Below are 14,896 nucleotides of genomic sequence, written 5' to 3'. Positions count from 1 at the left end.
CATGAGGGGAAGTTATCTTTTTCTGCTTTAATACTGACCTAAATAACTGCTTCTGTCTGTCCAAACACGACAAAAGTCATAGATAACCTCCTTTTCCAGTTGATAGGATTAAATCTGTCTTTGCCCTATATGAACTCCAAGCTCAATGGCCCCTTGCAAGCAAGCACAAGCACACTGCCCACACAGATAGTGGTTTTGAGGGGTTGGGGAACTATAATACTCAAGCACATCTAGACAGCAGACAGGCTTGCTTTGCTCATTTTTTGACAAGCCATGCGAGGATACTCACGTCCACTGCACAAAACGCTGCTTCAAGGGCGGAAGTGTCGCATGAAATCGGTGTGTGGGTATGATGTTTGTTAGCGGACCAATCAGAGAAGGGGGCGACTTGGCTCGACCAATCAGATAACAGCTATTTGGGTTTATTTGTGGATGGCGTTCGACTGTGAAACAGCGTCATCTCTTGGATATGGTTGTAAACAAACACACTTTTATTTTATCCGTGCTTTTATTTAGCCTATAATAATTACAGTTTTATATGAACGCTTTATAAGAAAAAAACAACAACAAAAAAAAACAACATTTTTTGCTAAATCATAATTTACCAAAGTCATAATTCTGACAAAAATTAGAAATTACGACAAAGAAGCCTAAATCATATTTATGAAAGTCGAAATTGACATACCAAGTTATAATTGTGACAAAGTCGAAATTGACATAAAAATTATATCATAATTTGAATCTGATGGCACAATTGTAACCTTTTATGTGATAATTTCGATTTTTTTTGTCAATTTCTTTATCTCGTATGACTGTCAAAATTTCGACTGTCCTAATTTTGACTTTTCATCTCATAAATATTACTTAGTATGTTATAATTTTGACCTTTTATGTCATAAATAGGATTCACCAAAGCATGATTGTTTTTCATGTGGTGGAAATGAGCTTCCATAGGTTTACCATCTCTTTTGACCAATGAATTTCAATAATTGATTGATGATGAGTCCTTCTTTATTAATAGATAAGGATTTTTAAAATAATTACTTGCTATTATTCATATTCACTGTAATAATTTCATGACTCTCCCAAGCCATGAAATAATACAGTACTAAAATTTTATTTCCAAGTTCTCCATGTTATACAAGTAAACTGGCCTGACTTGCTGTCTACAATGAAACAGGAGACTCAGACCAAAGCTCCAAGCTTCCCCTGGAGCTAATTATGGAAACCTATTTACACAATAATTTTGAGCTAAATATTCAAGTAGCTTTTTTATATTTTTAACTTCAGTGTGTTCATAGCTTGAGATGATATAGACATGATCTTGAATGAGAATGGCATAATCCAAAAAAAATCTGACATCCATTTTCCACATGTACTTTTATTGTTGTATGACAGATGATCATCATTTTGGTCAGGACAACCATGTGCGTAACGGTTATAATTGGAAAGGTTCTCCTTCAGGTGTTGCCCCGGACACTCCAAGCAGAGTAAGTTACATTGCAAACGTTTCTTGAGAAGTTACACACGCACTCACGCATACGTTAAGATACATGAATATCCACACACACACACACACACACACACACACACACACGGTCAGCTGTGAATTCTACAGTCGGGGATTTGGGGCCTTTGAAGGGTCTAACTGCTGCGGTGTTGTCGTGGAGTCGAGTCACGCTCCAAGGAAGGTGACTGCCGTGTCTCTCTCCTCTACCAGCTCAGCGGAGGTGGCGTCCATCTTAGCGCGGGAGAAATCGTTGATGGAGAGTCCGTCAACCACCTTCCAGGTCTTGTTCTGTTGGGGTCGACATACAGAAACACATGGAAATGATCAGTACTTACATAAGCCTTCTAAACCTTGTATTTCTAAACTACTACTTAATGCTTTGATTTCATTTCTTTATTATTTAAAGTGCCCCTATTATGCTATTTCTAAAGATCCTAATGTTGTTTTGGAAGTCTTCTACAATAGGTTTACATGCATCCAAGGTCAAATAACACTTTAATTTTCTCATAATATACACTGCAGCATCACCTCTTTTCTCAGTGTCTGAAATGATTCAGTAAAGATTCGGTCTCTTTAAACCCCTCCTTTCTGAGAACCTGCTCTGCTCTGATTGGTCAGATGGCCCAGTCTGTTGTGATTGGTCTACCACTTACAGCGCGTGTCAGAAACGAAAGGCTCATTACCATATCTGAATTTCAGCATTGGATCTTCCTCAGCGCTTGATACACGGTGATACGAACAGTAACAATGGTCAGTTTTACCGTTTCAATTCAAGGTTGAGTCCTTACCCTGTAAAGTAGATTTGCTTTTGCAACGCAGAAAACAGTGTCTTCTCGACATGTTGACAACATGAACCAAACTTATCTTAGCTACAACTAGTGTTTGAGGGTCAAAGTAGACATTGTTCGAGGGCAGCCAATGAAGAGCATAGGCTGGCCTTTTGCAAATTTGTTCAAAACCTACGCAGGTTCACACAGGAAGTAAGAGTAGAATTACTGACGACTTGTCCATTTACCGTGCGCTTTGATCTTTGAAACTTTACAGACCTTTCACATTCACAAACAGCTATATTACAGACTGCATGAAAGGTAATATCCAAAAAAGCATAATATGAGCACTTTAATTTTACTGTTTTTTTTTTTAGGAATTTAAAACTTTCAGTGACGAAGACAAACCTTAATCTTAACAGGGAAGGAGTACATGAGATCATCAGGAACTCCATAGGAATTACCAGAGGAGTAGACGCCCATAGACACCCACTCGCCCTGCTCAGAGATGCATGAATAAACTCGTTGACATGGAAATATACAGGAAAAACTGGAAATGTTTTACTTTACTTTCAACTAGACACTCAGTGGAAACAGAGGTGCAAACTCACATCAGGAGTGCCGAACCAGATGTCCCTCATGTGGTCACAGATGGCTTTGGCAGCAGACATTGCGCTGGAGAGCTTCCTGGCCTTGATGACAGCTGCACCTCTCTGCTGCACCGTCTGCCGTAAAGAAATGAAAAGATTTACAGATGGGTAAATTAAAGCAGTAAAATACAAGAGGTCATGTGTAAAGGTGCGGCCACATTAGAGCTTTGTCTATTGTCAACAGTGCAGCGATGAAACAGAGCTCACACAGAAGTCAAGCAGCTTTCTGCTGGTCAACACAGTGAATCTGACTTATGAGGAATCTGCATGGGGAGATCTTTTGCCCTCACATGCAATTCCGGATTGCATGGATTACTATTAAATCATCATGAAAATTTGCCGAACAACGATAAAGTAATGCTACTTTAACAGTGACTTTGCCTCAGATCAGTTTAAAGGGCTGCACAATTCGGCCTCAAATTTTGTTATCAATGTCAATATCGCTATGAAATAAAATAAAATAATAATTATTATTATTATCCCTAGATGGAACTATCCATTTTTTAATAAACGTAAGACCCGACAAAGGCAAACATAATTTGTTCACCATTTACAAATGTGACAAGTAATTTCTTTGATCTTTCTTTTGGGATCACTTATTTATACTAGAAAAAATTAGACCACAGACAGCAAATTTTGGCTTTTCAGACTTTTCACCTAGAAAAAAAAAAAAAAAAGGGCCTGATAATCTCACAAAGGTGGTTCAGATGCTGGACTTACGGAGATGAAGTCGCCCTTCAGCCAGCTTTCATCATTCACGGCGTCAAAGGCTGCCAACTCCTTCCCATGGTGGTTCACGATAGCGTGGTGCACATCTGGGTACTGAGTTGAGGAGTGATTTCCCCAGATAATCACATTCTTCACATTGTCAGAGGACACACCAACACGCATCGCCACCTACAGGCATGGAGGAAAACTGCAGATGAGCAAGAGGCCTGTATGTGCAAACAATGTTATCTGCAGGGAGAGCTAAAAGTTCCTCTAAAATGGCATATGATAATCACACCTCATCTACATTGACATCGAAGTCACTCTGATGGTCTATGAACTAGAGTACATAACTACAAATAGCTGCTCTAGAACTAAGCTAGTTGTGGGACACTGCATTGAGTTGGACAATAAGAAAAACTCAGTTACCTGCAGCTCTGGAAAGCACAAAGACTCAGTTAGAGAACTTCAATAAAGCAGAATAACAACTGAAGGTGAATGAGGCAGTGGGGTTCGGACCTGAGAGCGGGCCCTGTTATGGTCCAGACGGGTCAGGCAGGAGAAGTTCTCCTTAGGAATGGACGGAGCAGATTTGGAGGCGATCAAACAGTTGGTATTGGCTGGATTCCCGACAACTAGCACCTATGCAAAGAAAAGAAAAAGTAAACGGCAGAACAGCAAACACCAAAAACTGGTCTGTATCAATTTATCACATTGTTGTCTAACATTAAATGGCTAGAAAATTCATGAAAACTATAAATCAAGGGCACACAAAAATAATTCAAGCTGCATTATTTGTTGCAGACATTTACCTTGACAGTCTTCTTGGCGTACTTCTCCAGTGCTTCACCTTGGGTTTTAAAAATGGCCACGTTGGCCTTCAGAAGGTCCTTTCTCTCCATGCCCTCTTTCCTTGGCATAGAGCCCACCAAGATGGCAGCATCAAGGTCCTTGAAGCCCACCTCAACCTTATCAGTAGGAATCACATCTGTGAGGAAAGAGAAACAAAAGGACACATTTAGGTCAACAAAATTCCATGACAAGTTCATTACTGATTTTTAAAGATCATTGTATGAAACCTTTCCAGCTATTATTGCAAATTACACATAATTTTATGAAAAAAATATCTAAAAATAAAGAAAAATAATTGCTTGTTAAATGTTGTTAAAAAAAAAATTTGTATATTGAATATTAAAATAAGTTATAGACTATTTTAGTTGAGCAAGCAAGGGAGAAACGTGTGACTGAATGATAAACTGCACATGCACACATTTTAGCATCATTATTGGGTAATGCAGCCTTATTATATTTCTACCTAGACTATTATTTCTCAGGAGCATGTGCTGACATTATCTCCTGACACTTTCATCTCTCATCACCATAAATCATTTATCAGGCTGTCGATATTTCTTGAAGTGGCTCATTTCACTGATAATCTTCAGAATGACAGTTAGTAAAGATCTGTTTATCAGAATGGACTTCAACCAAAGCACAACGTCTGTGATACAAGTTGTTCGTTGGCCTCCTCCTCCTCTCCGCCTCCCATTGTTGCGGCACCATCACGATTCTCATTGGTCAGTGACTATCCTACAGTGCGAGCCAATAAGATCAGTCAGAGCTGGTTACACCTCCCTGCTCTTCAAACACAGCGTACCACATGCTGTTTTATGCTACTGCTGCAGATCCGTTCTGCAGAGTCATGCTTGCTCTTCTGCATTTTAATACATGCCACATGCTGGCTATAAATAAACCAAGCTGCAGTAGAAAGCGTCACTTAAGAGTCCGACGAAAACTGTTCCATTGTGATCAGGTCCAAATTGCTTAAATCAAGAGAAGTAACCCCTCACCCCTCAGAAGAGGAAGAGCACAATCCTGCAGTTCCATGACGACCCCATCCAGCACAGGCAGCATGGGAGTGATGTCCAGAAGCACCAAGATGATTGGCTGACAGAGGCAAGGAGAAACAACATGCATGTTTCACTGCATCAGCCACAGACAAAAAACATGTTCGGAATAGAATACGTGCAGCATAGTATACATTTCAGACAGCATACATGCAATCATACACTTCGTACAAGTCGTCTTTGCGTTTCAGGTTTTAAATTAGTGAGTAAGTGACATCGAGTATAAGTGAATGCACATTTTGACAAGCGCAGCAGGGAGTAGTGATCAACCGATATGACTGATGTTGATGTAATGCCAACATAAAACAATACATATATGATATAGGCTAAGCTATTGAGATGTACACATACAATGAAATTACACATATTTAATGAACATTACCAAACATTTACACAACATTTACTCAAGACTTACTAAAATGTTTGAAAACGAATAGTTCAATACAGGCTATTGACGGCCACCATTTGGTGGCTCTCTAAAGAAGAGCACCTAATAATGCCATAAATAAATTTATATATATAAAAAAAACATTTGCATTTATTTATGGGAGCTTGTTTTCACCCCTGAATAAAGAATACAAAAAAAAAGGTAATTGTGACTTTTTATCTCATAATTCTGACTTTTTCTCAGAATTGTGAGATATAAACTCGCAATTACGAGTTATATAGTCCAAATTGTGAAATATAAACTAAATTATGAGAAACAAATTCAGAATTGCAAGATATAAACTAGCAATTTGGACTTCTCTAGCAATTGCGATTTTCGCAATTCTGACATTTCTTTTCTCAGAAATGCAAGATATAAACTCGCAATTGCAAGAAAATATCAGAATTGTGAGCCGACTTTTTTCTTAGAACTGGACTGTTTATATCTCACAATTTTGAGGAAAAAAATATTCTCTCGCAATTGCAAGTTTATTTTACAGAATTGTGAGTTCAGTTTAGATCTCGCAATTCAGACTTCATAAGTCGTATTTGCAAGTTTATAGCTTGCAATTGCAAGAAAAATGTCAGAATTGCAAGACAAACTCACAACTTGGACTTTTTCCTCGCATTTGAGAGTTTATATCTCACAATTCCTTACATTTTTTTCTCTGAATTGCAAGATATAAACTCGCAATTGCAAAAAATTGTGAGCTGACTTTTTTCTCAGAACTGGACTTTATAACTCGCAATTGCAAGTTTGTTTTTCATAAATGCGAGTTTATATCTCATAACTCAGACTATATATTTTATATTTATTTATATCTTGCAATTGGAAGAAAAAGTCAGAATTGAGAGCTAAAAAGTCGCAATTACCTATAGTATTTTTTTATTCCGTGGCGGAAACAAGCTTCCATATTTATCTCTCAAAACATCTAGCAATATTATTGTTGTATTTTGCTGTTATCATTCAAATAAGAATATTTTATTGTTATAGGCTACCTATATGATTAGGCTATTAATTATTGCATCAATTGTATTGTATTATCGGAAACATAAACATTTACCTGTATCGGTCGATTTCTAATTATCAGTTAAAAACAATCCCAAAATGACTAAATATTTCAAGTGGTCCATGCATATATGCACACAATACATGATTTACGTACTGCAGAAATAGTCAGAGCCTAATTCTGAACATACACAGACATGCATCACAGAGGGACCAAAAGAGTCCCATATTTTAATCACACATTCTTATATAACACAAGAGCATGGTTTAAAATCTAGTTTGTTCCACTTGCAGTTTCCCCCCAGTGTCCCGTTACGCAATAACACAGTCCGTCTCTGTCTCACCTGGTCCTTGCCGAACACATCTCCTTTAGCAATGCTGTAGAGCAGAGAATAGGCGATCTGTCCGGCTGCGCCAGTCACCAGGACACGGATCGGTTCGGCCTGCAATCAAACACAAAGTCAACAGCATGACCTATTTATGTGAACAAAGGCCTAGCGATCTGGAAAGAGTCACAAATCACATCAGAAGTTGCAGATTTGAGTATTTACCTGTTTTACACAGTCTATGGTATTTACACATAATTGTTTCAGCGAATTCATTTCTATGTATATCCTCAGTGAATGAATGAAACGGGAATGCAACGGATGCTCCGCACAACTCGACGCACCGTAACGATGGTAACGTCACTGTGTGCGCGAGACTGTAACTTCGACGAAAATGTCCACCACGAAGTATTTACAATGTGACAAAATAGCGCCAATGGGTACAAACGATGCCACCTCATAATTACACCCACTCCACAAACACGGAAATGGCAGTTAAACGTTCATAAAACTGCTTCAAAATGATTCGATATGAATAGTTACGTGGTTTGTGATCACAGATTTCAAATTAATCCAGATATAAAAACCTAAATCTCACCCAAAAGTGATTAAATCAAACTAACCCGCCATTTTATACAAAAAACACTGCGAACTTGATTTATGCTGAAATATCGTGCAGGACTAAAATGGAGGGATGAAATCTCACCATGTTTCAAGTCTGATTGTGCAGGTTGAGATGTGCGCCAAAGATGTGCTGCTCTGCCACTCAGACTGAACGGAGGGTCACCTCTATTCTTGTATGGAAATGTCATATGCGTTCAGACACAGAAACGCTGTACACTGGGATATGTAGTTGATATAGCTGCTCTCCCCCACCAACCAGATTCCAGAAGGAACTCAATTACCCATGAGAACCCGCGCTGACGCCCTCCCATCCTACACGCCCCCTGCACTACCATATATGGAGCATAAGCCTTAAGAAACGTATAAAGGTCGAGTTTTGAAACTCCTGTCGAGTTATGGTGTAAGGTTTGGGTCCTTGATAGGTTTATGAACACTAACTAATCTGTTTCAAATGGCTATTATGTTTAAGTTTTGCCATTTGAGTGAACAGACAAACAGAATAAGCATCTTTTGCAGCCTGATAAAGAGGACATTAAAGACAAAAATTAGTCACATAGGCCTGTGTGTATATCCTTGTGTACTTTAGAATAGACATTAAGAGGACATTAAAAACCATTAAAGACTGTGTGTGTGTGTCTGCCTGCCTGTCATATGCTAAAAATATATAAAATCGAAAAAGTTTTGGCAGGGTCACAGAAGGTTGCTCAAAGCAGCTATTTCTAACTCTGCTCAAATGTTGACACAATAGCTTCACGTTGGATCAACCTTCAGATGACATTAACAGAACAGCATATGTAGACCAGTAAGAGCCCTGCAGATTCCTGTGACCACTTATACCTCAACTTCCACTGAAGCACAAAAGGCTTTTGGAAACATTCTCAAACCATATACTGGATAACATGATCAACATGTTTTGTTCAAGAGGCTTAAATCAAAGTTCTATGCACTTTTCTCTTATATTGTTATGCTTATAATATAATTTGAGAATTTTTATTATAAATTTCAAAATAAAAGCACTTTCAATAGTGGACTCTTACTTTGGACTCCATTGAAATATATAACTAAGCTTACTGTCAGTTCAGTTAGAGTGAAATCATGTTTGTGCTCTCTGGGAGTTTGTGTAAAGAATCGAAAACAAGTTCCCCTGTCAGCACAGCCATATTTACATATACACACATGTCATGCCAAACTAAAGACGTGGTTTCACTTTCACATAGAAATTCATTAACTCCACTGTCCTTAACGGAAAATGTCCTTTCTGGCTGAACAGGAAATGCGTAAGAGCATGTGCATTTCCTAAAGAGACCAGTAAAATCAAATAGCTCATGTGCTTTCACTTCTGTTGTGTGATTTTAGTGTTTTTAACCCTATAAAGCCTGTATCATATTTGATACATTCATTTCTAAGTTATCAACATGACAAAACATTTGCTGAAAAATCTGTTGTACACAATCTACAACATGCCTTCTGTCACCTGATTGATATTTTATACTTTTAATCAAGTAAAAGGCCTTTCAGAATCATTCTAAAACATACTGTACACCTTCAGGTTTTTTATAATATTTCAAGATGATCAATTACTGGACTGAAACAACTTAGGCTTACTTCATTATCCATACATCATTTTTTTTTTAGAAAAATCATGTTAAAAATATGAGTATCAAATATGATACAACAGGCTTTTGAGGAATGTTCATCATTATATTGCATTGCATTATATGTTTTACCCCACAATTAAAACTACAGAGCTTATTAAGCATTTTAATATCATCTTAAAATATTATTCAGAGATATACATTCAGAGTGACAAATTATATTTATGCATTTCATGCAAGTGTGTCTGTTATACTGTTATAAAAATCTCATTGATTTACATTACAAGCTATTAGAATTTAATCCAGAATTTCATCTCACTTTTTGGCCAAATAAATATTTGCACCAAATTGCACAGTTTAGGCCTCTGAATAAAATTGAGATTCTTTTATATGTAAGTCATACAAGCATGATACTCAACAAAATTTAAAAATTTGGCAATGATTTCATACACTATATTGCCAAAAGTATTGGGACACCCCTCCAAATCATTGAATTCAGGTGTTTCAATCACTTCCATGGCCACAGGTGTATAAAATCAATCACCTAGGAATGCAGACTGCTTCTACAAACATTTGTGAAAGAATAGGTCGCTCTCAGGAGCTCAGTGAATTCAAGTGTGGTACCGTAATAGGTTGCCACCTGTGCAATAAGTCCATTCGTGAAATTTCCTCACTACTAAATATTCCACGGTCAACTGTTAGTGGTATCATAACAAAGTAGAAGCAATTGGGAACAACAGCAACCCAGCCACGAAGTGGTAGGCCACGTAAAATCACAGAGCGGGGTCAGCGCATGATGAGGCGCACAGTGCGCAGAAGTCACCAACTTTCTGCAGAGTCAATAGCTACAGACCTCCAAACTTTGTGTGGCCTTCAGATTAGCTCAAGAACAGTGTGTACAGAGCTTCATGGAATGGGTTTCCATGGCCGAGCAGCTGCATCCAAGCCTTACATCACCAAGTGCAAAGCGTCGGATGCAGTGGTGTAAAGCACGCCGCCACTGGACTCTAGAGCAGTGGAGACGTGTTCTCTGGAGTGACGAATCGCGCTTCTCTGTCTGGCAATCCGATGGATAAGTCTGGGTTTGGCGGTTGCCAGGAGAACGGTACTTGCCTGACTGCATTGTGCCAAGTGTAAAGTTTGGTGGAGGGGGGATTATGGTGTGGGGTTGTTTTTCAGGGGTTGGGCTTGGCCCCTTAGTTCCAGTGAAAGGAACTCTTAATGCTTCAGCATACCAAGACATTTTGGACAATTTCATGCTCCCAACTTTGTGGGAACAGTTTGGGGATGGCCCCTTCCTGTTTCAACATGACTGCGCACCAGTGCACAAAGCAATGTCCATAAAGACATGGATGAGCGAGTTTGGTGTGGAGGAACTTGACTGGCCTGCACAGAGTCCTGACCTCAACCCGACAGAACACCTTTGGAATGAATTAGAGCGGAGACTGTGAGCCAGGCCTTCTCGCCAACATCACTGCCTGACCGTACAAATGCGCTTCTAGAAGAATGGTCAAAAATTCCCATAAACACACTCCTAAACCTTGTGGAAAGCCTTCCCAGAAGAGTTGAGGCTGCAAAGGGTGGGCCAACTCCATATTAAACCCTACGGATTAAGAATGGGATGTCAATAAAGTTCATGTGCACGTAAAGGCAGGCATCCCAAAACTTTTGGCAATATAGTGTATGTCAGGCTTTACAGGGTTAAACCCTGGGTTTATAAAACCTTGCAAATACAGTGTTAACCCCAGATTGTGGTGCTAAATGTAAAGGGGAGGTCAGGGCTTGTTGACACAAGCAAAAATGACAATTGATATTTTTATTTTTTTACATTTTTGCTTTGTATTTTTTTTTAAGTTTTAATCTTTCAATGCTAAAAAAGCCTATAATTAACTATTTAATGGTTGGTTCCCATTGTGATCTTGAATATCAAAACATCATTACTCTATAAAATGTGACATCCCCACCATTACAGCATGTTGTCACAAAAAGTCAACATGTGTTAAATACGCTGTATATTTCTTTATGAAGTATGAAGTGTGAAAACATAGAATAACCCATGATTACACTACCTCAGGATTAAAAATGACCCAGGGTAAAGTGATAAAAGCCTCTAATGGGCTTGGATCTGTTCCATGACCCCTTCTCCTTCATGTTTAATGATGCATTTTTACTATCATAGTCTCCCTCTGCATTTCACTGTTGTGATCAGCATGGGTGTGAGTGTAAAATGCAGAGCCTTTTAGAGTCCAGTGCTACATATATTTGCTCCTGTTTGGGACAGAGGTACTTCAGCCAAGTTAACATTACATAACACACCGTTGGAAGGGTGGAGCGGCCGTATGGGGCTCCAGACTGGAGCGAGTGCTATCCATGGTGCTGGACTCTGCTTGCCAAAACATCGTAAATGAATCATCAAAGAGGTCGCTGCCCTGCCGCCGTACTATAAAATTTCAAGGCGTGCATAATGAATGAAACTAATGCCAGTATCAACCAATCCCTACTGGAAAATCCAGCTTAGTAACTGTGTTTTTTTAAACATGATAGCAGGTCCAAGATGGTTTTTACTTGGTCCACTGACTGGTTTACCAGATCTTAAATCTAACCTGATCACCTTAAATTGCTATGTCCTGCTATTAATTACTAGTCCAAGATGACCATCTTGGGCCAGGTAAAGACTAGGTTGGACTACCTTGGACCAGCTATAAACCAGCTACCACATTCCAAAACACAGCAACCATTTTAATATGGAATTTCCAGCATGCAATCACTTGCACTTAGCTTTAGAAACTATCAGATATATGGCGAATTATGCTTTAGCATGCACGGTAAGGATAAATCCTTAGATAGTACTGATATTTTAACGCATACGGATTGTGTTCAAAGAAAAACCGTACGTTCATGGTGCATCTTACGCCTCCGTTGTCAAGGAGAGGCGTCTTACCTGCGCCGAAGCCGTGCGCACCACCAAGTACATAGCCGACAACAGGGTCAACATTTTCAAGCAGTTTGTCCCTCGAAGTGTCCGATGGAGTCTGTTTTTTCCCTCGGAATACAAAAGTGGGTGTTTAGGGATGTGCTGAGACGCAGAGCGGTGTTCTGGTAACCTGAGCTCAAAGGCGCGAGACAGATACACAAGAGCCGCTTCCTACTTTCGTGCGGAGTGTTTTCACAGTCACCCTTCCACACCTAATGAGCTTTGGGAGACAAAAATAGCTCGACATCGAGTAATCTTTCCGCCATTTCTGATCACAAGGCTAAATTAAAGAGGTGGTGATCGGAGCTGCGAAATTTGGGGGTGACGTCAGTGTAGGATTGATGCTGCAACGCTGAGCTGAGTGAATAAAAACATCCCTCATGGGCTTCAGCAGGACATGCTGCGGATTTCCAGATGAGGGGACCCACGTTCACAGGGACGAGTGCTTTGATCATGTAACCTGAAGTATAACAATGGCTAGGCATTTTATTGTGGGTTATAGTTTTATTTAATTATTTATTTATTTAACAATGCATAGGCCGTTTATACATTGCAGTACGTTTTCATGTCCCCTTAACCCTCTGGTTGTTTCATTTGGAAGTCACACTTGTGTTGTTCGCGGTCAAAAGGGACCCAACACCTGAATTTTTTTTTTTTTTTTCATTATTAGTAAAATCCATGTAATATATTTTTGTTCAATAATATTTTTTCTTTTGTTTTTTGAGAGAATTTAATGTTACTAATTAATATTAATCCAATTATTATGATTTAAAGGCAGATTAGTGTCATCTGGTGTGAGTAATAAAAGAAAAACATGTATACACATCCTATATAGCTCTATATAAAAAGGCTTGTAAACTCTATAGTTGTTTTTAGACATAAAAATGTACTTTTATTAGGTTGTGGATTTGGATATATATTTAGACATTCTCAAAGACGTTTTGGCAAGGTTTAGATATTTTTTGTTTGAAATGTTGATTTGAAGAGTCAGTTTTTCCATTAATTTTACTACAGTCAAACCTGAACACAGAGAAAGACATTTTGTTATATATATATATATATATATATATATATATATATATATATAACATCAAAATTCAATAAAAATTTGAATTTTATTGAACACCCACCATGATTTCAACCAGAACGCGATCTAATCTGAACGCGATTTCAACCGCGATTCCACCCATTTCATTTTAAGGTTTACACGACAGTGCTTTCATCAAAAAACGTAAAACCTTTTATGCATTTCTGCCGTTCATTTCCACGACAAGAGTGTTTTGCGGGCCTGAAAATGCCAAGCGTGCCACACAAGTCCTGAAAAGTGAAGCCAAAGCGTCTCGATCGCCCCCAGGTGGCTAGATGCAGAATAGGTCATAAACCCCGCCCCTCTACATGTAATGTAATGCGACGTGAGACAAACTAAACGGTCAAATTACACGTCAAATATTTCTTTTCCAAATATGGTTTCTGTCATTTTAGGCAGTTTTTAATCATGCTGATGTTAGTTAAAGTGTTCGTTCTTTAAATAAATTTGTTTTTAGCTAGTTATTTGATGCTACAAAAACGCGGGTTTCCATGTAAACTACAAAACAATGAATTTGTAAAAACAGTGACGTCATGCGCATGTGTATCACGTGTTCAGTCTGTAGGTGCGTAGTTTTTCTTTACAAAGTGACATCGCCAACTACTGGCCTGGCATAAATAATACACCGTCGTTTTTACGGATTTGTGTGAACGGGGATTGTTTTGACAACGTTGTCGTCTGTACTCGAAAAATGCAAAGGAAAAATGTTTCCGTTTTTAGTAGTTGTTGTGTAAACACCCTCAGTTAATGCAACAAAAATTATTTATGTTTACAGCACTTATTCTTAGTTATTTACCTATAGGCGCTAATGAATCAGAAGTCTCACACATTCGAAAAAATAGCTTACTTCCACGTTGCAAAATAAAGTGCATATTGTATATAAACTCTACACAGTATGCACATTTTCTGTGAATATTTGGCTATTCTGTAGTTTTACTGAGTATTAGCAACTTTTACTCTTTACTTGACTACATTTTTGAATAAGTATATGTACTCTTTACTCCACTACATTTGTAATAAGCAAAGCAAAAACTTATTACATTTTGCATGCCACCTAACTTTTTCTGCAGCTGTTTATTTCTGCTACAAAAGAAGCATTATTGCCATCTACAGGACACTGCAAGTACTACATCTTGTGTGGTTTGACCTTACTCACCCAAACTTGTCAACAAGGCTTCTTTACGTGAATGCGAGTGCATTAGCAAGTAGTTGTGAATTGCTAGTGTTTTATAAATGAGATGAGGACATGACTGCAGTCGCCAATGAGACAGAAACTGGCCAGTGCAAGAAGGACAAGCTTTTTAATTTTACTTAAC

General features: G+C 38.5%; 1 protein-coding gene across 3 annotated transcripts; it reads right to left on the bottom strand.

Moving 5' to 3' along the window:
- Window positions 1–1,361: 1,361 nt before the first annotated feature.
- Window positions 1,362–12,693, bottom strand: mdh1aa (malate dehydrogenase 1Aa, NAD (soluble)). 3 transcript variants are annotated; one of them, XM_051910623.1, is made up of 9 exons: window positions 12,461–12,693; window positions 7,319–7,417; window positions 5,483–5,579; window positions 4,448–4,623; window positions 4,155–4,277; window positions 3,648–3,824; window positions 2,889–3,002; window positions 2,686–2,775; window positions 1,362–1,798 (listed from the first exon to the last, which is right to left on the bottom strand). In XM_051910623.1, exons 1-9 carry the CDS (start codon window positions 12,512–12,514, stop codon window positions 1,676–1,678), a joined length of 1,053 nt encoding a protein of 350 aa, XP_051766583.1. In that variant the 5' UTR covers window positions 12,515–12,693; the 3' UTR covers window positions 1,362–1,675. The 3 variants fall into 3 exon arrangements, with proteins under 3 accessions (XP_051766583.1, XP_051766601.1, XP_051766592.1); XM_051910641.1 differs by lacking the exon at window positions 12,461–12,693 and adding an exon at window positions 8,007–8,189; XM_051910632.1 differs by lacking the exon at window positions 12,461–12,693 and adding an exon at window positions 7,526–7,591.
- Window positions 12,694–14,896: the final 2,203 nt, after the last annotated feature.

This window comes from Ctenopharyngodon idella, chromosome 1 (assembly GCF_019924925.1).
Source record: "Ctenopharyngodon idella isolate HZGC_01 chromosome 1, HZGC01, whole genome shotgun sequence".
Taxonomy (NCBI): domain Eukaryota; kingdom Metazoa; phylum Chordata; class Actinopteri; order Cypriniformes; family Xenocyprididae; genus Ctenopharyngodon; species Ctenopharyngodon idella.
This window is presented reverse-complemented; position numbering and strand designations above follow the sequence as displayed.